The sequence below is a fragment of the Lacerta agilis genome, chromosome 5 (assembly GCF_009819535.1).
Source record: "Lacerta agilis isolate rLacAgi1 chromosome 5, rLacAgi1.pri, whole genome shotgun sequence".
In the NCBI taxonomy this organism is placed as follows: Eukaryota; Metazoa; Chordata; class Lepidosauria; order Squamata; family Lacertidae; genus Lacerta; species Lacerta agilis.
Genome location: NC_046316.1, coordinates 7,613,488 through 7,639,129, shown reverse-complemented (window position 1 = coordinate 7,639,129; position 25,642 = coordinate 7,613,488). Strand labels below are relative to the sequence as shown.

At 42.1% G+C, this 25,642-nt stretch overlaps 1 protein-coding gene across 3 annotated transcripts in view; it reads left to right on the top strand.

Annotated features, from left to right (window-relative positions):
* The window catches only part of TSC22D1 (TSC22 domain family member 1), a 50,807-nt gene that overhangs the window by 8,146 nt on the left and 17,019 nt on the right, over positions 1–25,642 (top strand). Inside the window, exons 2-3 of one of the 3 annotated variants that reach the window (XR_004426579.1) lie at positions 5,030–5,201; positions 8,731–8,861. The exons of 1 other annotated variant lie outside the window; for it this stretch is intronic. Coding sequence is in view for 1 of the 2 variants with exons in the window: in XM_033148376.1 (XP_033004267.1) it covers positions 5,030–5,042 (13 nt within the window). In the remaining variant the exon portion in view is untranslated. Of the gene's footprint in view, positions 1–5,029; positions 5,318–8,730; positions 8,862–25,642 lie in introns of those variants that run through there. One more of the 3 variants, XM_033148376.1, reaches the window with a different exon arrangement.

Below are 25,642 nucleotides of genomic sequence, written 5' to 3'. Positions count from 1 at the left end.
TTGCCTTAACAGGGTTTTGCGAGGGTTATAACAAGTATGTGTCGCACTCTGAACATTTTGAAGTGCTTTATCAACTAAGGAGGAGAAGGAATTGCAGCAGTGAGACTCCTCTGTGCCAGGTACTGAAATAAGCTATTTGAATATGCAGCTATATTAAAACTAAAAAATTGTCTGTTGGAGTGAAGTGAAGCAGACAGACAGAAGGAACCTCATTAAACAACCTATGGGATTCACTACAAATTTTAGATTTTTTTTTTTTTTTTTTACAGCTATTTATATCCTGCCTTTCCGGAAACCATTCCAGTGCATTTTACCATTTTAAAAAATCAATAAAAATATTCCAGCACATTAGCTAAATTAACAGTTGAGAGAAATTGAAAAATACTGATCTGCCCAGCATGCCATCAGTAGTAGAACACTACGGACTGTACCTAGTTGTGGTTCTGCGCTAATTGTTTTACCCATTTAAACATACATTAACTTCTTCTGTTTCAAATTTCAACAAGAGTTTATATGTGTTCACAGTAACATGTTCATAATCAGTACACAGTTGAATTTCAAAATCCGTCTTTACTTCTTCTGTACCAAGTCTTTTTATCCAATTTAAACCTCTCTGCTGATTGCATATACGAAAACCACTATTTGTTATTGCCTTGTTTTAATTTTCTATTCTCCTTGATGCAATTCTATTAATTCTTGGTACCGGTATTTTGTCCATTTCTCTTTGCCTGTCATCTCTTTTTCTGTAGAAGACTTCTTGTGATGAACTCCATAAAGGTGTCTTTTGGTACAAGCCAAGTTTATATTTATTCTGGATTCTTAATACTTCTAATAAAGTGATTTTTAAAGTCCGCGTTAACTTTAACTTTGTCATACTGCAAATATCCAAGCCATCCGAACCTTAGGTCATGTCCTTCTGTTTCCAGGAGCCTCTTACTTCTCAAGGTCATTCATTCCATCATCCACACCAGGGGTGCCCAAACTTTTTTCAAAGAGGGCCAGATTTGATGAAGTAAACATGTGTGAGGGCCAACCAAAGTTGTTGGCCTTTTTTAAGTTGTTGAGCGATTTTACCCCCGGAAATAAACTGCCACAGGGACCGGATTATGCCCAGAAACGGACTTTGGACGTGCCTGATCCACACTAAACAGCAAGCTGCAAAATAGAATACAGTTTCCCTCACATAAGACCCCCAACCAGATAGCATGTGGCAAATTGTAGACATCCATTTAATTAGCATACATAATTGGGAGCTGTTAGTGAGGTGGGATCTGTGACAGCTCGTGACATGTGGTCCCATTAGACTGCCCCACTTACTATCTGCATTCTGTATTAGCTTCAGCCTGCGGCCCATCTTAACAGGCAACCCCATAATAGATCACATTTTTCTAGTCTTAGCTTTTTAAGCAGTTTCTGTGAACTAAGCCAGCCCACAGGACGCAGGTGGTGCTGTGGTCTAAACCACAGAGCCTAGGGCTTGCCGATCAGAAGGTCAGCGGTTCGAATCCCCGCGACGGGGTGAAGCTCCCATTGCCGGTCCGTGCTCCTGCCAACCTAGCAGTTCAAAAGCACGTCAAAGTGCAAGTAGATAAATAGGTACTGCTCCGGCAGGAAGGTAAACCGTGTTTCCGTGCGCTGCTCTGGTTCTCCAGAAGCGGCTTAGTCATGCTGGCCACATGAGCTCCCTCAGCCAATAAAGCAAGATGAGCGCCGCAACCCCAGAGTCCTTTGCGACTGGACCTAATGGTCAGGGGTCCCTTTACCTTTACCCTTTAAGCCAGCCTTTCTCCTCCTGCCTTTTAGATAATAGGTACGAGTCAGAGCTGTGATTGATGGGCGAGTTGTCGGGACACCAGGAATCCCTGGAGTCCTAAAAAGCTGCAGTTTCCCCCTCCTTTGCATTTTATTTCTGGCCTGTGGCATCTGTCTCTTTGTAATCTTGATTTCAGATCAGATACTCTGTCATTTTCTGCAGATTTCACTACACAGTAAGTGTAGATGATTGTTAAAGAATCCTCCACCCCATGAAAAAAAGGCATCCGTGAAAAAAATAAATCTGTATGCATTTTGAATTTTGCTATTTTGGGAGGGTGGGCAGAGAACAAAACCTGTCCCTTTACAAAGATGCATAACTTTGGTTAAAGGAAGCAAAATTTGGTGCCTTTCCAGGCATTTTATACCACTTCCTATATCCTTACATCAGCCGTGAGAGGTAGGTTTGCCTGCGAGTTGGTGAGTAGACCATGAGAGGAAGTGAGGGGGGGAAATGATGACTTAGGTGAGCTTAAAATGTGGAACATCATATGTTCATAGTGTGTGTGTGTGTGTGTGTGTGTGTGAAGTTGGCAAACTGGTTTTTGTTTCGCTTGCTGTAAAACATTAGGAGTTGAATGTAGCAAATCAAAGTTTGGAGGGGGTGCCTGCTTTCCTGGTTTTGTGTGTGTCCCCCCCCCCCATTGCTATATTATAAATTATGCAGTCACGGATTTTAACATGCATCAAGTTGCCCCAGTGTTTTGTTGCTGTTGTTTTAACAATGTGGAGCAGTGGAATGGAAAGAAATAGTCACTGTGCGCTTCACAATTGGAGGGCTATTGATACCCAGTCTCTCGGTTTGTTGTCTTTTCTCCTATGGAAATGCAGCAGTGGTATGGGGGGGGGGTACTGGCTAAGTTGATTATTAATTTTTATTTTATTAAATGTCTATATACTGCCTTCCATCCAGGGATCACAGGGCTGTATATGTTATAAAAACCACAAAATGCATAATATAGTAATAAACAAAAACAATAGTCCACCCCAGTTTAAAATACCTGGGGAGAAGAGGAATGTTTTTGCCTAGTGTCTAAGACAGGGGTCCCCAAACTAAGGCCCGGGGGCTGGATGCGGCCCAATCGCCTTCTAAATGCGGCCCATAGACGGTCCAGGAATCAGCATGTTTTTACATGCGTAGAATGTGTGCTTTTATTTAAAATGCATCTCTGGGTTATTTGTGGGGCCTGCCTGGTGTTTTTGCATGAGTAGAATGTGTCCTTTTATTTAAAATGCATTTCTGGGTTATTTGTGGGGCATAGGAATTAGTTCATATTTTTTTTTCCAAAATATAGTCCGTCCCCCACAAGGTCTGAGGGACAGTGGACCGGCCCCCTGCTGAAAAAGTTTGCTGACCCCTGCTCTAAGATATGTAACAAATGTGCCTGGCACCACAGAAAAGGCCCATTCTGCTGTTGCTTCCCTCTGGATCATAAAATTGTAGAGTTAGAAGGGACCCCAAGGGCCATCCAGTCCAACCCCCTGCAATGCAGGAATCTCAGCTGAAGCATCCATGACAGATGACCATCCAACCTCTGCTTAAAAACCTCCAAGGAAGGCGAGTCCACAACCTGCCTTCGGAGTTCATTCCACTGTCAAACAGCTTTTACTAACTGAAACAGAAAGTTTAGTCACAATCTCCTTTCTTGCAACTTGAAACCATTGGTTTGAGTCCTACCCTCCAGAGCAGGAAAAAAGAAGCTTGTGCCATCTTCCTTTTGACACCCCTTTGGATATTGGAAGATTGCTATCGTATCTCCTCTCAGTCTCCTCTTTTCCAGGCTAAACATACTCAACTCCTTCAGTTATTCCTCATAAGGCTTGGTTTCCAGACCCGTTGATATTTTTGGTTGCCCTCTTCAGCACACATTCCAGCTTGTCAATATCCTTCTTAAATTGTGGTGCCCAGAACTGGACACAATATTCCAGGTGTGGTCTGACTAAGGCAGAATTGAGTGGTACTATTACTTCCCTTGATCTGGACACTGTACTTCCATTGATGCAGCCTAGAATAGTATTAGCTTTTTTGCTGCTGCATCACACTGTTGGCTCATGTTGTGGTACACTTAAGACCCCTAGATGCTTTTCACATGTATAAAGTGAAGTGTCCCTGATCTTACATTTGTGCATCTGGTTCTTCCTGCCTAGGTGCAGAACCTTACATTTGTCCCTATTAAAATTTATTTTATTGGCTTAGACTCGGTTCTCCAATCCGTTAGGATCATTTTGAATCCTGATTCTGTTTTCTGCAGAATTAGCTCCTCCTCTTGAGGAGGTGTCACACAGAAATGGGCCTCAGATGATCTCAGGGTCCGGCTCAATTCACTATACTTCTGCTAATTGCATAGAATTGCAATTAGCTTTATTTGCTGCCGCATCACTCTGTTGACTCATGTTAAGCTTGTGGTCTGCTAAGACCCCTAGATTTCTTTTCTCCTGTGTTACTGATAAGCCTGGTGTCCCCCATCTTATATTTGCTTAGCTGGTTATTCCTGTCTCAGTGAACCACACCTTGGTGTGTTTCCCCCTTTGTTGGTTTGCTAGAGATGGATTTCCCAGCTCACTTGGTATTCTAATGACTAGGATGAGTTGATGTTCCTTGGAAGGATGATTCTTGTGGTGTCTTTGCACATTGCAATTATGGCGACAGAAACAATGGATCAAAGTCTCCCAGTATTTACAAAAGAAACAAAAATCCTAATATGCCAATCTCATTTTTGAAACGCTACACGAGGCAGTTGTTCCATTCTGTATATTCTGCAACACATGAGTATTTATGGTCAGTTCAGGCAGCTTTTGTGTCTTCAGACATGTTTGATACTAGTGTGTACAGCAACGAACCGGAAAAAAGTCAGCAAACAGTAAATGGCTGTCCTACTGAAAGGGAATAATTTGTTGTGTTTTGAAGGTGGGTGTACCAGGGGGGTATTTTATATGAAATAGGTTTATATAAAATATAATATTTCTCCCATTTGCCTGCATTCTTATTGCGTTGAGACTGATTTCCTTAACTCTTGCCACTTCTTTTTAACCTTGTTTTCAACCGCAGTGCGCGCTGCTACGGTCATATAGATCTTAATGTATTCTGTAAATATAGCATGCTTGAGTTTTACGTCTACTTGACTTGTATCTTTTGTTTCTGGGATACTGTGAGAGCCAAAAACACGACATACACATAAAAATGGATTTATGTTTCTACTGCATTTTTCTTTTTTAGTTGTTTCTTCTAATTTGCTAAACTCTCTTAACTTCTGACTGGAGAGATGAGTGGAGAAATGAAACTTCTTCAGAGGCAACAGACAACACTTTCCCCTGACTTTAGAGGCTGCCATGAAGGATGCATTCCATAACTTGAATGCAAAGCGGAACACAGCCGTACATCCTTACAGGTGTGTGTGTATCAAACTGTGTTTAAGTTTGAGAACAAACACTGGCTTCATGTTGTTAACAGAAAGCAAACTATAACAGTGTCGATTATTTAATCTGGAATTTAATGGCAGGCAAGCGCCTGGAAGAACCCAGTGGGAATATTGCGATACTTCCAACAGTATAGTAGAGATTTCAAAAATTTGAACAGGGAAGTTCATCGATTATGATGCATCTTCCCCTTTGCAGATGGCTAATAATAATAATAATAATGAGAAGAGAAGACTCCCTGGAAAAGACCCTGATGTTGGGAAAGATGGAGGGCACAAGGAGAAGGGGACGACAGAGGATGAGATGGCGACTGGCATGAGTTTGGCCAAACTGCGGGAGGCAGTGGAGGATAGGGGTGCCTGGCGTGCTCTGGTCCATGGGGTCACGAAGAGTCGGACACGAATGAACGACTGAATAATATTAATAATAATAATAATAATAATAATAATAATAATAATAATAATAATAATAAATTATTATTATTATTATTATTATTATTATTATTATTATTATTATTACTACTACTACTACTACTTATACCCTGCCCATCTGGCTGGGTTTTCCCAGCCACTCTGGGTGGCTTCTAACAAGAGATTTAAAATACTGTATTTTTCTGTCTATAAGACGCCCCAATGTATAAGACCCCCCCTATTTTTAGCGACTCAATTTTAAGAAAATGAGGGGAGATGGCCCAAAGTTGTTGAGCTTCTCCCCCCCCCCAATGCAGTTGCGGGCAGGAAACAATCCCTAGATTGTTTCCTGCGCGCAGCAGCGTCTGGGAAAGTTGCACTCCTGCCAATCGTTCCCGCGCGCAGCGGAATTGGGGGAAGTTGTGCTCCTGCCAACTGGCTGGCTGGCAGGCATGCTGCTTCTTCCCTGCCCCCCATGCCACTATCCGTGTATTGGATGACCCCAGTTTTTTGACATGATTTTTGAGTCAAAGAACCTCATCTAATACATGGAAAAATACGACTCATTAAAAATCAGTCATTAAAAACTTCCCTAAACAGGGCTGCCTTCAGGTGTCTTTTAGACTTCAGGTGGGTGCCATTGCCACTCTAAAAGAAAGAGGGAGGCGTTCATGGCGAGTTCCGGCAGCTCCTTTTTCTAGAAAAATAGCACCGGTGACATCAAACCTGGTGAATTTGTTAGTTAAAGAGTACTTAGTGTGTAACATTGGCAATGCTAGAATTGAAAGAGGGAGTGGATATTGATAACTCTTGCCTTTTGGAGCGTGAGGAGTCCACCAGCATGCCTTACGGGGTGGGGAATAATCAATGGAAAAACTAATACCGTATTTTTCTCTCCATAAGACACACTTTTTTCCTCCTAAAAAGTAAGGGGAAATATCTGTGCGTCTTATGGGGCAAATGGTGGTCCCTGGAGCTGAATTGCCCAGGGGCCAAAAGAGGATCATGCTTTTTATTTTACAAAGAGAAAAGGGGGTGTTGAAAGGACCCCGCTCAGCAGCTGATCAGCAAGAGATTGGGAGAGAGATAAGAGTCCCCAGCTCCCTTTCAGCCCCACCCTCCTTTGTTGAATGTGCTGCAGAGGGAGGTTGTTTGTTTCCCCAGCGACATGTGACTGGCTGATTAGATTATCTGTCTGGAAACTGTAGAAAAGGCTCCCTTTCCTTTAGAAGCTGCAGAAATGTGAGTTGAGCCCCATAAAAACGGGGCTTTTCCTCTTTGCTTTTCCCCCTTTGCAAAAAAAGCTGCAAAACTTTTAGTTGATCCTCAAAAAACCAGGGCTTTTCCCTTTGCAAAAAAAGCTGCAAAACTTTTAGCTGATCCTCAAAAAAACCAGGGCTTTTCCCTTTGCAAAAAAGCTGCAAAACTTTTAGCTGATCCTCAATAAAAACAGGGTTTTTCCCTTTGCAAATTTTACTTCATGATTTTGAATTTTAGATCAGGCATTGGTGGCAGGTATATAAGAACCGGTTGTTTAATTTTGATTAGTGTCGCTGGTGGGAATGTTATTATTATTAGGGTTCCAAAACAGGTAACTACAACCCACACGCCCCCCAAAAGCATGCAGAGCAGGAAAAAACAAAATCAAAATCAAAAGTCAAGGTACAGAGGCATTTCCTACATAAGTATACAGCAATTACATCGAGTGGAGATACAAAAGGGGTTATCATGGTTACCCTGTTTCCCACACAGTAGTAGTAAATGGCTGGTGGGAAATTTTATTTTCTGAAAGGCTTTCGATGTGTCTTGGAAGGATGTCTTAAAAGCTTGATCAGGAAACTGACTAAAGGAGGATCTTTTCAGCTAGCTTTCCTTTTATTTCCTGAGAGCCCTAAGAGTGTATGGTTGAAAGTCTTCTATTCTGGAGAGCCAGTGTGGTGTAGTGGTTAAGAGCGGTAGACTCGTAATCTGGGGAACCGGGTTCGCTTCCCCACTCCTCCACATGCAGCTGCTGGGTGACCTTGGGCTAGTCACACTTCTCTGAGGTCTCTCAGCCCCACTCACCTCACGGAGTGTTTGTTGTGGGCGAGGAAGGGAAAGGATAATGTTAGCCGTTTTGAGACTCCTTTGGGTAGTGAAAAGCGGGATATCAAATCCAAACCCTTCTTCTCACACTTACAACTTAGGCCTCCTTACCCTCTTAATTGCACAAGGACCTCCATGAGTAGTTGTCATTGCACTGCTTAGGTGTCGTTTGGAAATAGTAGCAAGGTGTTTCAGCCTCTTGAGTCAGTTCTCCTGCAGGCTGGGTATGTGGCTATGATGGGGAGGCACTTTTGAGAAATTTGGCCCTGGGGTCACTTGCCTATAGCTTCCTGGGAGCTGGTATGGCCCTGCTAACAAGAATCTTGTGGCTCCTTAAGGTTTTAAGAGCGACTGTTGTAGCAGGATCTTTTCTGGATCAGAGATGCATCAAATGACGTGGCTTTTGGTCTAGAAAATGTCATGCTGCAACAAATCGTGTTAGTCTTTGAGGCGCCACCAGGCTCTTTGTGTTTTGCTGTAGCAGATTTATCACGGCAAGCTTTCTAGACTTTACCAAAGACAAGATGTGCAGACATAAAATGCTAGTGAACTACTTTTTCTCTGGTTTATATACTCAAAATAATGTGCGTATGAAGCAGAGATCCAGAGAAAGCAATATATTTTTATACTTAACAGACTCTCGAGCCAAAATCAAATAGGGTCATGAAGTAAATAGTTGTATCTTGGCCTTCCTGAAAAGATCTCATGGTGGTTGCCCTACTTTAATTTTGCAGTGGTCCTTGGTTAGGCTGAGAGAAGAGCGTTTCCTAGGTCACACAGTGGGTTTCATGGTGAACAAGTATTTAACCCACATTACCTGCGTGCAACATTTTTGTCATGTTACAACATGCTGGCTCTCAAGTTTGTGGGGATGCTTCATGTGTTTTCTTGATCTGGACTAGGCCTTTAGTCCTTTCTGTTTCTGATTTCTTTCCCCTCATTCTGTTTTGGTTTTTTTTGTAACCTTGTTTTTTGTGATCTAAAATGAATGCTAATATTTCAACAGATACAGAGTGACTGAGTCTTAACATTGCACAGTAGTATGCCCATGAAGAGGCACTGCCAAAGTTAATTATGTCTAGAGCAAAATCTGGGCGGTCTGGCTGAGCCAAGCAGGTACGTAAAGATGCTTTGTTTGTGGAAGAAAATAATGCAAGCCAACACATACCAGTACTTGATTACCAGTATTGCAAAAACCACAGAATTGCTCTAGAGGTGATTTCCTAAGGACAGAGTAGCCCTTTACGTATTGTTGCAGCTATATTTGTGATTTATATTTTCCCCACTCCCAAAACACCCCTCTTCTATAGGAGTGCAATGTGGCTTTGCCAGTTTAGTAGGCCTTTAGCGAGAAGAATCCACGATTATGGATGCCAAAATGATATGTCTTTAAAACACAGGCAAACTATTCAGTTGCATGCTTAGCAGTGGTTCTAGAACTGGTGGCTCCTCTTTTTACAGGCATTTCAATCTGGCATTTCACGAAAGTATACTACTGTACATATGCATGGAAATAAAATCCAGCCTCAAGTAAATCAAAGAGTATATCATATTCAGGGAATGTGTGATTAGATCACTAATCCGCTTCGAGACTACAGCCTAGAGATCAGAGATTGAAGACTATCAATAGGAGAGGTAATTTTGTGTGAAATAAAATTTCAGTAACATGGAATTGTGGTCATCCTCTGAACAATGACAGTATAAACATTTGAAGCCTTGTTTGCAAGAGATGATCGCCATTTTCAAGAACAACAGTGTGTCTGAACTTTCTATCAGTTGCAGAGATTCCCAGTTTCGTGAGCTTTTATGTCCCAGATTTATCTCTGATGTGACGTTTCAGTTTGTAACCTTGCATTACTAGTACATCCATTGGAATAACACAACATTTTCTTGTTTCAAATAGTGTACCTAGTCACGGCTTGGCTTGCTCAGTCTCTTCTGGTGGTAAATAAATACATCAAGAGAATATTGTGATCTCCTATGTAAAATCTACTGTCCAGATGTTAAGTTACTGTTAGAGAGCTAGGCTTGTCTAAAACAAACAGTTTTATGAAGTGTCATGGTTTTCTATACAGCCCCTGTTTAGAGCAAGAATATGTGCATTCTTGAACTATTAATTAAGACACTGTACTCTTCAGTGGACGTGTACCATCTTGCTAGAATTAATTAACTTTTTGGGGAATTTCTGATTGCATGTAAAGAAAGCAGCATTTCACCATCTTTATTTGAGTTCTCTATAGAAGATAAACATCTGAAGAAGTTACGGAGAGCATGGGATAAAATGAGTCGATAGCGAATCTGCTAAATCCAAATTGAAGAATACTGATAGCATGACTGGGTAGCACTGTCAAACAGTACTGAGCAGGTTTCCTTAAGTGTTTTGCTCTTCCTGGAACTAGGGCGGGGGGAAATGCCACCAGAAATAAATAAGTAAAGGCAGAACTGTAGTCCTGGAGGACTTGGACCTTTGTATGGAAGAACAGCGAGGATAGCAAGCAGCTGAAGAATTAAAGAAATCTGTCTCTTCTGAAACCCATTTTTAGTCTCCAGAGCGAACGGCATCATGGTTTTTATTATTGTCCAAAATAAGATCAGATATTGGACAAAGCATGTAGTGTTTTAAGCAGTGTTTCATGCTTGCCACTGTTTGGGAGTGGAAGATTTTTTTATTACTCCAAGCAACATTTTGAAAATACTTAAGGAGCTCTCACTTGTGCAAGGTGACTAGAGGTTACTACTACCAGAGTAATTGGATTACTGCTAATAAATATTTAAAGCCAGATAAAACATGCTTTTTGGTTGGTCTGTAGAGCTGTGCGGTTTTATTTGCAATTTGGCGCACTTAAACTTGGAAGGTGGTGCTTTGCTTTGTATAAGGGGATTGAATAAGAAGAAATTTGAAGAACTTAAAATTTACTTGACTAACTTTTTGCAAGCAAGTTTTATGATTAGTTCATCTAAAAGATTATATGACTAGGGTTTGTATCCAATGCTGCCATTCTGCTTGTGCAACAGACTTCTACTTGTGCAACAGAAATCCCCCTCTCCTTTCCCCATGCAACCTCAAAATATGGAACAGTTTTTGGGGTAAGCAGCGTGAAATACAACCCTTAGTTTATAAATGGGGGGGACACACACACACACACAGATTCTGAGATTTGTTATTGTATGTACAGGCTGCAGGAGACTGTAATACGGTTTACTTGTAATGCAAAAAAAATAAATTGGTTCCATGTGTTGATTAATATTCATGGGGTGGACATAGCTGAATCATAGTTTACATGCATTGTAGTCTAGGTTTAAAGCTCGTTGACTCCATTCAAGGATTTTGCTCAGTAGGATTCAGTAAAGATCTCGCTGGATATTTTATTTTTATTTTTATTTATTCACAGCTTGATTGTAAACACCTCAAAGTGGTTTACAAAAGATATAACAGTAAAATAAAATAATATACAAATTTACAACCCAACTTTAAAACATATGAAAGATAAAATAATAAAACAGATTAAAATTTACCTTAACCATCTTAAGCATTTTGGACAGGCTTGTCTAAACAGGAATGTTTTTAGCATGCTCCGGATTATCTAAGCCCAGGTCTCCCAAGGCCTCATACTGGGCACGCCTTAAGCAGTTGCTGCCTGTGTACCTAAGCATCAATGTGTGGTGCTCAGATAGTGCTAGATTAAGGAAAACCCGTGGCATCTGTAAGGTTTTTACACTCCTGTCATTGCTGTTCTTGAACGTGGTCGTGCAAAGTATTTCTAACTGGTAAATGCTTTTCTGACACCATAGTTTTGTTTCCTAAAATCTCAAAGGTATTGTTAGCTTGCTTTTCACTCATTTCAAATACTTGCATGCTGTTTTGTTGCATTTTGAATTCTGTTTAACAAGCCTCTGTTTCCTGAGCTATTATACAGTATCAGGCTTTCTGGTTTAGGCCGAATTCTCTGGTGATTCTGTTCCCAGGTGTAGTTTTGGAAATGCTGCTTGGAAAGCATGTTAATCTGTTCTACGTAATAATTACGTTGGGGAATGTTGTCTTTCAACTGTTTGATTTATCAGCTGCAGGTTGGAATCTGTGAAGGGTGGGTTGAGTGCAAATTGTGTGCCTGAATAGTGAAACGCTTAGATGCTGGTCTGTGCCAGTACCAAGATGCCTCTCCAAGGGCTCTGCAGATATAGCCCTCAGTCATCCACCGTGATGCAACTAACCTTTGTAGAGGCCTTCAGATGCTTCTCACTTGAACTGAATTCAGAGGTGAAGTAGCCATGGACATTGCAATTCCATAATGCTGCGTGTCCCTGTATTGCGCAGCTGCAAGAGCATTTAGGGCTTAGCATGAGGAAGATTCGACAAAAGCTGCTTGAGGTTGTGGCAAACTACAGTCGTACCTTGGATCTTGAACTCCTTTGGCTCCCAAACACATCGGCTCCCGAACAATGGAAACCCAGAAGTGAGTGTTCCGGTTTTCAAACGTTCTTTTGGAACGTCCAGCGGGGTTTCCGATTGGCTGCAGGAGCTTCACGCAGCCAATCAGAAGCCGCACTTTGGTTTCCAAACATTTTGGAAGTCAAACGGACAGGTTCCATTCGACTTCCAAGGTACGACTATACTCCAAAAATCTATCTTTGTTCTGTTTCAGGTAGAACATGGCTATCCAAGCTTTAATGTGGCATATATGGCCAAAACTTCTGAATTATGGTTAGGGATTGAGATGGACTATGCCAGTGTGGTGTAGTGGTTAAGAGCAGTAGACTTGTAATCTGGTGAACCGGGTTCAGGTCTCCACTCCTCCACATGCAGCTGCTGGGTGACCTTGGGCTAGTCATGCTTCTCTGAAGTCTATCAGCCCCACTCACCTCACAGAGTGTTTGTTGTGGGGGAGGAAGGAGAATGTTAGCCACTTTGAGACTCCTTCGGGTAGTGATAAAGCAGGATATCAACTCCAAACTCCTCTTCTTCTGTGCTTTGTGTTCTGTGAAGACCAGATCCTGTAGTGCAGTGTTGTGGCTTTCTTTGGCTTGTTGCCACTTAGCTTGTAGCTTTTACAAAACAAAATAATTTTTTTAAAAAAATCTTGGTATGAGCTTTCGTGTGCATGCGAAGAACAAACTTAGTTGGTCTCTAAGGTGCTACTGGAAGGAATTTTTTTACTTTTTATTTTGTTTTGACTATGGCAGACCAACACGGCAACCTACCTGTAACTTGTAGCTTTTGTCTTTGCTCCTGAGAGCATGGTAGTTACGGTTTCAAACAGCAGGTAAGTTTAAAAATGTAATACAGTCATACCTCATGTTGCGTACGCTCCATGTTGTGTACGTTCGGGATACGCACTCGCGCCCCCCGGAAGTGTTTTTGGGAACGCGCACACCCACCAGATGCGCAAAACGCTTTTTCGCACTTCGCACATGCGCAGAAGCGCTCAAATCGCGCGACTTCTGGTTTTTCGGGGTTTTTTTTACGTGCATTCGAGTTATGCACGCCCGTGTTACGCACGGCGACCCAGAACGGATTGCATGCGTAACCCGGGGTTCCACTGTAGTAATATGTGCTCAAGGTTGAATCCAGCTGGTTGAATCCAACTCAAAATTACAAGTTATCAGATTTCATGATTCCTGTGCAAATTGTTATGCAGAGAGATGTGTGTCTTACTTAGAACAAGTGCAAATATATTGTAGTTTTTCTAATCTATTAGTTGTCTTGGTTCTTGTTTTTATTTTCTACTTACCTTTCTCCCTTTATCTTTTCTTAGTCCCTTATAGTTTTGCAGTACCTCCCTTATTTTTAGTTCCGTTATGATACCTTTTTGTGTTACCACTGTGGATTGATTGGTTTACAAATTTTATATATATCCCCTTTTTCTTTGTACAAAGGTGAGGGGCCATAATTCAGTGGGATGGCATATGCAAAACAAAACCAAAAAAAAAAACGCACAAAAAAACTCTCCACATCTTTGAAATGAATGGCATGCATAGTACTCCAAACGGTATGTGTAAGATTACTGATAGTGAATTACTGGAAATCACTTGAAAAAGCCTTATGCAGCTGTGGGACTGATAGCAATTACCTAAACAATACAAAGCCTGACCCTCCTGCTACTTATGAATGAAAACTCAAGAAACACACACACACAAACCAGTGTTTGGTTTACATTCGGTATATACCCTAATTTTAAAGTTTCACGTTTGTGCCCAAATGGTTCATGTACAACAAATCTGGCTTACGTTTGCACTGGAAAAAAAAAATCTTTATCTTCATTAAGTTCCCTTGGGGTTAGATTTTTTTAAAATAATTCCTTTTTACTTATTACTGAACATTTCCTGAGTCCCCTTTGTTATTTTTTTTAAAAGTACATAAATTGTCCAGTGCCATAAGTTACATAGTTGTTCACCTAATCATGCACTGCTTTTATGGAGTGTGGTTCGATTCTGTGTCTTAAAACACAGAAGATGGGGAATAAATTTTGTGTGTGTGTGTGTGTGTGTTTCTGCGTAAATTAGAGCTAGGAAAAGTTAATCTGATTTGTGCTCATGTTCCTAAATTGCCCTATATATCAGACAGGTAAACCTGCATAGGTTAACTTGCATGTTGATGTAAATGCTATGTGTTTCTGTGAACTGTTAAATGTTTTTTCTTTATGTTTTTCTGAACAAGCAAGAATGTAATGTGTTCTTGGTTTTTATAACAGAGAATTCTCCATACAATAAACATCTCCACATCCCACATGAGAACAAGGTATGGACATCAGCCAAATATATCCCGCCACACAATTGGGCATGTGTGGCCAGATGTTGCATGTTGGAATTTTTTCCCTGATACATATCCTATAGAGGCATACCATATTTCTACAAAATCATTTTTGTTTGTTGTCCAGTCAGTACTGTTGATCAGTTTTTCCATAAGAGCCAAACTCCAAGCAGACAGCTGCAAATTATCCAAATCCTTACAGTTTTGAACAATCAGTAGATGATCTGCAACCAGTAAAAATGCGATCAGTTCTTGGTGGGAAAGGTCATTCTGTTAATTTATTAAAATAGGTTATAAAACCAATTGTGGCATACATCAAACAGACTGACTGCAATCCAGACTCTATAAATCGTAGTGCAAGTCTTATCACATATACAACCTTGGCTCTTCTAGCACAGCAACAATATCTGAGCATTGATCAGATGGCATTTTTATAGGGTCAAATATTATCTATGTAAGGTTTTAAGTGTGTTTTCTCTAACTTGGTCAGATACAATGGCTGTTTAATCCGCATTTTACACTATTCTGGCTGATCAGTCTCCATTGACCAATCCCCAACATGGCTGTTTACAAGAGTAGTTCACAACAAGCTGTGGATAACTTTATGCAAGATCCCTAGTCATTCCTTACATAGCATGATCCTAACCATAGCACTTGATTGTTAAAGACAACAACACCTCAACACAGATGTACACATTGTTTTCATATACTGCTGTTGCTCCTCCCTGTTTGATCTATTCCTTTTGAATTAATACATTCCAATTACTACATTCCAGTAATGAGTCTCATCCCACCAGATTTCAGTAATGCCTATTATATCACAGCTGCCACCCTGTAAATTGGATTTAATAGGTTGATATCTGTCTGTCTCGGGAGACAATGGAAGAGCAGGCCTTCGGGTGTGAAGTCTAAAGCATTGGAGAGTTATAGCGCCTGCTGTGGCTGTGGTGACCAATATGGGAGAGACATGTTTTGTTGCAGCTGGAACTGGTGTGCCATGGAGTTTCTTCTTTCTGCGCTCCTTCCAGCAGTTATTTCTCATTCTGCAGTAAATACATGGCCTGACTGATTGTCTCCAGGCACTGTGTTCAACTGCAAGGGATTCCCACATGGGTGGCTGACTCTCATCTCCTGGCTGTTACAGCCCACCCCCTGGTCACCGATTCCTTCTTCCAAGCCGGTCTCCAACCCCTCTTCTAGTGCCCACTTGTCCGTATCCAACCATCACTCCTTGGTGTTCAGCCAGTCCCTGACAATCAATATTGTCCCCAATATTTGGTGTCCCTGTGTCCTCTGAAATATTGTCTCCCTTCCCTTCAGGATTTAGTTGATTGCGAGACTCTTTGCAAACACATTATTGCCCACTGCTTGTGAGGTGCAACCCATCTCTTGCCGGAACTCCTCCTTCATGGAAGGGAGACTGTGGCCCAAGAAGCCAAACCTTTCCTGACCACACCACCTGTGCAGCCACTTGTTTACTTCCGGTGTTCCCCGCCTCTCTTCCTTAGTGATGACTTTAGGAAGAAGTGATGCAAAGACCACCTACGCCCCAAGGCTTCCTTCCCAGAGTCTCATAGTCCGTCGCTATACATTGGAGGCTGTGTGTGGCAGTATCAGTTGTACCCACATGAATCGGAAGGGGTCATTGGGCTTCATAAGACTTGGCAACTTCTCTGTCGCATCATGAATCTTTGCACCTGGAAGACCTCATTGGACACCCTGTTACCTCCACCCACTGCTGTCTCTGTCCCCCTCAGAAAGGAGACATCTACCACCACCAAATGTCTCTTCCTCCTCTAGGAATTGAACAGGAATCCTTCCGTGCACTGCACCTTCTACAGCCACCTCAGTGCTCTCTGAGGCCTGCAGCTGCTGTCCTTTTTCCTCTGGCCCAGAATCGGCGTTCAAGGGGACAGCCTGGAATTGATTGTGCAGCTCCAGTGACACGGCACAGCTCCTGGCAGTCCTGCTTCCGTGTGCCACATCCTCACACGTGTTTAACGCCTCTTGCATGTGGTGATCTTCCTTCTCCCTACAGGCACCCCCCCGTCTTTTGCCCTCCCGGGACAGCCTGCTCTGCTCTGCCCAGAACATCTTCCCTGATAGCTCAAACTGTGTCAGGCAGTTGTACTTTCTCTTCCAGTGGGGCAGTTGTTGCAGGCATAGCTGTGTGCTTCCTCAGGTAGGAAAGCAAACAAACATGGGTGTTGCAGGTCACTGCAGCGCCATGTCTCTTGCTCCTATGTACTCCTGACGCAGTACTCCATCTCTCCCCTACTAAACACCCTTGCAAACGCCTCTGTTTGCAATCTCCCAGCAGTGTAGAACTGGGGGCTGCTAGTTCCACCCCAACCAGATTACTGACTTACTTCCTCTCAGCAGTAGTCCCCTCCCCCTCAGAGCATGACGCACACAAAAGTACACAAGCAACCCTCCAAACAGCTTAGATAAGCAACCAGTTTTACTCCCAAAGACACAAGCTCAGTTCGTTCTGCCTCTTCCACCAATCCTTCTCAATTGCCCCAGTTTACTGGCCCTGTTTGCCAGCTCCCAGAGACTGAGAGCAGCTACACAGAGCTGGTGTTTTGGAAGCGCAGGAGTCCACCCATTTAGTAATCGGCTACAGTTTTGCTCAGTAGTCCTCCAGGCTTTGATAGGATCACCTCATTAAACTGCGGGTGACTTGACAAAATGAATTGGGAGGAAAACTGAAAGCAAAGCTCCCCATCAGAATAAGTTGGCTCATCACTAATTGACAAGTTTAGGCCATTCTGCTTCGTTCTGATTATTTTGACAGCTCCAGCAATCTCACTGGGCAGGTCTCATGTGCTCGCAATCTGCAGATCCCATTCTTTGCAGTCCTTTCCCACACTTTTGTGGGAACGTAAAAGGGCTGCTCAAGTCGCTACCACTATGTTGCTCTTCTACCCTTGGATTTATGGAAACACAATGCAGTTGGCACCAATATTTTTTTCATGTCAAAGTGAAAAATAGCATGACAGATCCAAGGCACAAAAAGAAGTACTGTATTTAATTTAGTGTAGAAAACTGCTTGTTGGATGCATGATAGCAGGATGATTGGGGGGGGGGGGAGTTCTCATTTGTTCCAATGAAGTCCCTGTCAGTGAGCAAGTTGTCAGTGAGCAAGTTGTTGAAGTCCCTCTCTGACTTCCTGTAAAGGTCTGTGACGGGTCAGCAAACTAAGGTCCATGGATTTGGGGGGGGGGGATTCTGTTCGTTCGGGCTGCACCATTTCCACCCCCCCCCCGGTGCCATTCCATTTCCACCCCTCTCCCTCCCTCACACCGCGGCGGCACCTCCTCCCTCCCTCCTCCTGGCTTCTCCCCGCCCTGCCTAGAGGAGGAAGGGGGCTGGGTGAGTGCCATTTTAAGCAGCCCCTCTCCGGAGCCAGCTCTTTCGCACCGCTCATCTTCCTCCCGCTGCCCTGGTGCTCCTGTGGGCCAGAGAGCAGAGTGGATGAGTTTGCTCTGCCTACCCACAAGAAGCAGCAGCGGTGCCGGTGGCGGCGGCAGCCCCAGAGAACGTAAGCTCAGCAGCTGGGGGTGAGGGGGGGGGGAGGAGGACTACTCACTCCCCTCCCCTCTTCTTCCAGCTCCCCTCCCCCCATGCCACTTCTCCGGCCCACCACAAGGTCTGAGGGACAGTGGACCAGCCCGCGGCTAAAAGAAATTGCAGACCCCTGGTCTGTGATCTGGGTTGTTGGAATTATTATTGTTGCTGCTGCTGCTGCTGCTGCTGCTGCTGCTGCTGCTGCTGCTGCTGTTATTGTTTTGTTTTTGTTTTTGTTTTCCTTACTATTATTTCTTCTATACCACCTTAATCCAAGGATCACAGGGTGGTTTACAATATAAAACCACAAAACCCTTAGCACAGTAACAAACAAAAACAGTTCACACACACACACACACACACACACACACACCCTACAATTTAAGAGGCCATAAATTGTTTAATTAGCCAAAGAACTGGAAAAAGAGGAATGCTTTTGACTGGCACCTAAATATACGTAACCAAGGTGCCAGGTGAATCTCCCTGGTGAGATTGCATCCCACACATGGGGAGCCACTGCAGCAAAGGCTTGTGTTGCTACCCTCTGGACCCGTGCAGGAGACACGCAAAGAAGGGGCTCAGAGGGTGGTCTTGGGGTCCAGGTTGGTTCATATAAGGAGAGGTGGTATTTGAAGTATTGTGGTCCTGAGCAATTTAGGACCTGAGAAACCGGCACTTTGAATTGGGCCTGAAAACGTAATTGGCAATCGGGCCAAACCTCAAATTGTCTTGCCCCGGTGAGCAACCTGGCCGCTGAATTCTGTACCGAAACATTTTCAGAGGGAGCCCCATGTATAACGCATTGCAGTAATCTAACCTAGAGATTACCAGAGCATGGACGGTGTTATGCTATCCCTGCTATTTGGTGTGAATGGTGGCACATAGTTTCACTCTTTGGTGGCAGGCAGATTTGTGTACTGATGCTAAAATACCAAGCTGAGCTCTGTCCCCCACTTACCTGGGAGTATGCCCTAATGAATTGAGTAAGACTTACTTCTGAGCTGATGTGGTTAGGAGTGCACTGTTACAATGTAGGGAAACGAAACAAAGAAAATGGGAAGGGAGAACTGAGTGCATACTTTATGGAGTGAGCAGAGAGAAAGTGCTAATATCAAAGCGGTTCAGAGGTCTGTGTTGGTGCAGAGAATAAAGGATATGTGGACACCCCAGGATGCATTCTTTGATATCCCTGTTTCCACCTGTTTTCATTTTTTAGCAGGATGTGAAAAAATACTGCAGCTCTTCTCTAGCACAGATTACCCACATTTTATTTCGCTCTGCATTCAGTCTTCCTGAATTGTCCCAAGGACGTTCAGCGAAAGAATCTTATTTATTTGTGTGTTTTTGCTAACGGCAGATTAAATTTGTCCAAAATTGTAGGTAGGTTGATCTCTGCTTTGGTGGATTAATTTTATTCTAGCAGAGAGAAACCCAAATGCTAGCCTCATTAATGGTTGACCTAGCAAGATGTTGGTTCCGTCTCTGCAGATGGAACAAAAAATTTGCTTGCATCACTTTTTATGTTAATGATGCTCTTGGCAGAAATGGATCATTTGTTGCCATATTGGTTGCAGCTCTTAACAACTGAAGAGGAAGGGAATTCATATTAGCTGACAATAAAATCTCACAGTTTTGAGACTTTTTTGTTGTAGGCAATGTGGGGCTGAGGGGGAAAGAGGTGGGGAGAAACTTGAGAAAGAGAAAATCAGGAGGGAAAGTGGGGAGGGAAACATTAAACTTTCATTCTTTGCATTGTATTTGAGTGGAGCATTTTTGCCAACATCACATGGACAGATGTCTTATTTTTGCTGGCAGAGCAAGAGATCAGAGGGCACAACTTGTAGGAAGGACTCTATTTTTTAAAAACAGAGACACTGATTGTAATTTTGTTACTTACGGAAAATCTTTCAACAAAAACATGTTTTAAAAAATAAAAGGGCAGAAGCCTGTTAAAAAGTGCATCTGCTTCCCCCTGTTCAAAACAAAACAGCAACCCAAAGGGGGCAAGAACTATTTCAAAAAGATTTTATAGAAACCACCACATCAGTGGCTTTGACATAGAATGTCAGTAATGTGTTCTTGTTGACATATTGACAGATGATGCATAGCTGCAGTGCTGTGCTTTTTGTACCACTCTGAAATTACAAACCTTGTATTGTTAACAACCACACCATCACTGTTTAAAAAAAAATACTTTTAATTGGTTTTTTTTTAACAAGTCATAATAATAAACTTTGAAAGAAATTAAAGGTTGTAAAATAACTTTATGCACAATGTTATAAAATTGTCATAATTAGCATTAATTATACATTACTGTCACGTTGGCTCATTAAATGTTTTCAATCCATACCTCACTGATTCATTAAATTTCAAATCAGTATATGCTGTCCATAAGCATTTTTGTGATGATGATGGGCGTTTGTCCTCAGACAGTTTTTCCGGGTCATGTGGCCAGCATGACTAAGCCGCTTCTGGCACAACGGAACACCAAAACCAGAGTAGCGCACGGAAGTGCCGTTTACCTTCCCGCTGGAGCGGTACCTATTTATCTACTTGCACTGGTGTGCTTTCAAACTGCTAGATTGGCAGGAGCTGGGACCGAGCAACGGGAGCTCACCCCGTCGCGGGGATTTGAACCTCCGACCTTCTGATACCCCTTACCCCCGACTAAAAACATCCCTGTACAGTGTCAGGCACAGACCTTGGCTTCTGCTTTCTGTCTTAGCCAGAAAGGAAGTCCAAAAACTTCCTCCAGCAATTGCTATTCTCCTCTGCCCTTGAGTGTCTTCTTGCTCATCTCTTCAGCCCCTGGTTCTCCTAATTTTTTTACAATGATCCCATGTTAATTTTCCGTCAATTTAGGGGGGAGAAGAGGACAGACACCAACTCTTTCTTCAGGGCCTCCAGGTTCCTCATCTTTCTTTCTCCAACCCTTATTCTTCCAATTGATAGCAAGCTCAGAGACTCTGAGACTGACAGCTGTTTGGCCCAACAGGCTGAACTAAGTAGGCTGATTTCAAGGTCTCCAGGCAAACTGAAGGGCAGTGAAGTGGAAGGAAGGTTGTGCCCTGAGTGTATTCCGATATCGCCTGCTCTACTAAAATCTCAACAGATCTACAGAAATACTGTATATGCTTTCTGAAAATACCTTCAAATAAGACATGAATGGTATATATTCCGCAACAAAGCAGCAATAAGTTTTGCACCAGACCAGTGCCAAGCCAGAGTCAGAGTGGCAGTTGTATTCAGTTTGCTCTGCAATCAGCAGGATGGTCTGCCTCTGCTTTGTATTGTTTGCAGAATCTAGTTACAAATGAATGAAGCTTTTTTAAAAGGTTTTTTTAAAAAAATAAAAAAAATAAAATAATAGATAGTCTGTTAATAGTGTCAAGGCCAGTGATTGTTCTGGTCGATCTGAAAGGCCTGACTAGTAGAAGGAGAAGTTTAGTTAGCAAAGCCGAAAAGAATGTAATAATTAGTAGTATTTCTCTGTCTGGCCCACTAAGCAGATCTCCTTTGCCTCTCATACCCAGCTGAAGTGCTCTCTTGTCTCTTGTGTTAGTGTTGGTAGGGGACCTGTAGCGCTCCTCCAATAAAGCAAAAGTAAATAATCTGTTTTCATGGATGAATTACTGAGTATTGAGTCCATGGCTTCGAGGGACCTTGCCTGCTTTTTAAACAGATTGTCTAGTTCCCCCCCATCTTTTCGACTGCGCACAGTCACCTTTCCGACTGCTCGTGTTGTGTCTGACAGCTTGACTAAAATAAGACCCTGCATGATTGTTCTTGCAAGATGCAGGTGTGAGATATATGAGTTGCAGGAGCTGATTCTGGTGCACATGCATTCCACTGTGAGCAAGATGGAGGCATCCTGTCTTCAGGTTTTGCACCCGGAAGACCAAAAAGCAGGTGTGCCCGCTTCTCCAATATATAGGGCAGCTTGAAATCATTCTGAAAGTAGCACTAGTCTGGAACCCCATAGCACACAGCAATGAAATGGCAGCAAGAATACGCGGTGTCTTCTGAAGTTTACTTCTCGGCTTGGTTTAGAAACTCTACAGTTCCGTGTGCAATTGTCATGCATTGCAGCAGAACCTGCTTAATAGAACTATTGTGTACTTTTAAATTAGCAAATTAAAAAATACCGATCCCCCCAGTATTTTAGACAGGACATCAGTTATTTCACTGTCTGCAGAGTAGTGAATTTTCTGAAGATCTGGGGATTAATCCTCTCTGGATTCACTCAATTCTAATTAGGGATGCTTCCTTAATGCTATTACTGTCAGCGGGGTCATTTATGAAAAATAAAATGAGAGCTAGGTTGGAGATCACTGAGTGAATTGGGTGATATATTCTCTGTGTACGAAGGAGGAACACAGGAGGTCTACAATAGGATGGTAAGGAGTGGTTGCCAACATAGAAAGTGAAAGTTTGCTTTAATAGAAAAGATTGAGAGATACTGAAAAAGTAGGATTCCAAATCAGGTTTTTCTTTCTTCTTTTTTTCCTCTTGGTTGATTTGTGTGTGTAATCTGTCAATTAGTGCCACCTATGGGTCAATTTAAAGTTTGTCACTAGTTTCGAAGCTTATGATCTAAAGGGGAGAAAAATGAGCAATGTAGTTTCAAAGGAAACCCACAACCTTGGTCTTAACTAGGCATAGGCAAACTCCGGCCCTCCAGATGTTTGGGACTACATTTCCCATCATCCCTAGCTAACAGGACCAGTGGTCAGGGATAATGGGAATTGTAGTCCCAAACATCTGGAGGGCTGGAGTTTGCCTATGCCTGGTCTTGACAATGAAGCTGAGCTTATCTCACACCTCATGAAAACTCTCCTTGGTCACATCCCACAACAAAGAACAGTCACTGACTTAAATTTAGAGGTATCATTTAAAATAAAAGGGATGACATGTCTTACCTGGTTAGCAATAAAATATGGCTCAAGGTTTGGGGTGCTTGAGTCTCCTTCATCTGTGGGGTGGGATGAGAGTTTGGCATTTATTCTGGGTCTTTTGCAGAAAAAAAAATGGATGAATTTATTTTTTCTGCCATTTTCACATCTCGTTCAGTGAGATCCAAAGTTGGAGTGATTGGAATAGGGGGGAAAAGCAGTTTTGGTAGGATCACAATTTTTACCGTTGCTAATTTGTCTAGGAAGGTAAAATGGGTTTTGCTCTTTTTTTCTTCCTTTTTTCAAATTTTGAAGACTTGTCTGCCATACAGGGGGATAGGTTTGTGAACAGAGTCTGTTAAGGTTTCTTGTGCTATTTATTGCCCAATATATAAGCTTTGTGTGATAGTTTCTAGTGCTTTTGAGTTCTGTGGATGCGTTTTGGATTCAACTGCAGTCTTGATAATGTTGCATAGGTGTTCAGCTTTTGAACTATTGCTGCTTCCGTGTTCAAAGATTCAGGTATCATAACCATTAAATCGTCAGCAAATAGTCCAATCTTACAGTTCTAAAGCTAGGATGAACAAAAAGGGAAAGAATGGACAGCTTTGCTTTGTCCCCCGTCAAAGCCTCTCTGGGGATGAATTTATATTGTTTGTTCTTACTGTGGCCAAAACTTTGGCGTATGTTTGTTTCAAAACGTGTATGAATTTTGGGGCAAATTGCATTTTAGATAGGACAGCTAGCAAGAAGCGTCCTTCCAAGTAGTCGGAGGCCTTGAGGAAATCCTAAGCTCTTGGCTACAAGTGGGGAGGTTATCTGTTTACTCCGTTCAATTTTGTTTAAATGTTTTCTCATTGGTTCAGTGATGTTTCAACAGGGGACAGAACCAGCTTTGTCAGTTTGTGTGAAAATACCTTAATTTTGTTGACAAACACTGACGTAAATGGTTTATCATCCTGATTAATCAGAGAGGTTGGCTGAAAAATTCCTACCTTCAGGTGATCTTTGAATGGTTTGGGGACAGCTACAATCTTAGAGCGGTCGTTATATAGGCAGACCATGTATGATAAAAATGTTTCCTTGATTTTTTTTTATTTTAAAAAAACAACAACCCAGAAGTGTTGGCATAGGTAAAGTTTCTTTTAAAAAAATATTTGGGGATTGCAATGTATACAATTTAGAAAAAAAAGGAGGCAAATTCTGAGAAGTACCGGTAATTTGTATGTGTCTTGTGGGTTTTTTGTCTTTATCTTTCAAAAGGTTCCTCCAGGTGGCGCCCTCATACATTAAAGTTGAAGTCGCCCCCCTATTATAGCTTCTCCCTCAGCAAATTCATTGTATTTGCATTGTTGTTTAGTCGTGTCCGACTCTTCCGCCAGGCACTCCTGTCTCCCACTGCCTCCCGCAGTTTGGTCAGACACATGTCAGTAGTGTATTTGCATTAAACCTTTTGAATAAAGCCAAGTTGCTTCAGTTATTTTTTTAAATTGCCATTCATTGTCCCTTTAATAATAATAATAAAAATCTCTGCCATTATTTTCTTTCAGTATCGAGTGGATTTTAAAGTTCATTCCTTTTGTCAAAAATGACTGCTATCCCCTGTCCTTGAACCTAGTGCTGTCAATTGATGTTGAAACCAACTAGCACTGAGGAGTTTGCTTTCTATAGGGGGTTTGTGTATTTCTTGTAAAAAGGCAATTTGTGGTTTCATTGTGCACACACACACACACACACGTATATTCTGGGTGTTTCTTTTTTTTTTATCAAATCACTAATCCTCCTCATGTTTAGTGTTACAGCCTTTAGTGAACCCATTTCCAAAAGTTATTATTATAATGAGTACATGCAACAACCTGTTTGGGCAATGTTAAAGCTTTCTCTTCTGGGCTACTAACAATTGGTAAATTATAATATATAATAAACAATTGTAAACGCACACCCATTTTCCAACTGATATATTTGGTCTAGTGGTTGTTTTCATATACATTGGAAGATACCCAGAGTGGCTGGGGTAACCCAGTCAGAGGGGCGGGGTACAAATATTATTATTATTATTAATTATTATTATTATTACCTCTGTCTCTGCCAACCGTAGCAGGGGAAAATCAGTAAGCTACATACACAGTGTTGAAAATTTCCCTTCTCTGTGTTACTTGCTGTTTCTTACAAATCACAATGCAAGGGACCTCCAGGGGAGAGAGGAAAATACGATGTGGCATCAACTTGCAAACTGCAGAACAAGCCTATATGATGTTCTTACCAATTTCCCATAGATCTGCAGTACTCCATGGAGAGAATGAATGTTAATGGCAATATTAAGTGACGAGTTAATTGTTAGTCAAAAGCTACGTTTAAAAACAGCAATGCCGTCTTGCCAGCAGAAAGCTGCATCGAAAGAACTGTCTTAGAATGTGAATGCTATTGCATTAGGTTTCATTGAGCTGATGTGATATTTTCTGTCCGGAAGAGAGTATAATTGACATTGCTTATTATTATTACCGTTAAGCTTCTTAATGCCGTACGCTCCTTCCCAACCAAAGCCCCTGAAAGAGCTTTACGGCAGCGTCTGCTAATTACCAGACAATAAAAGTTGGTGAGGAAGGCTTTTCTAATTAATCCTGCCCTTGTGGTTGTCCTTGAGCTAAATGGGAATTCTGAGAAACAAGTTTGCTTTTGAATACCCTTTGCAGTGGCGAGATTCATCT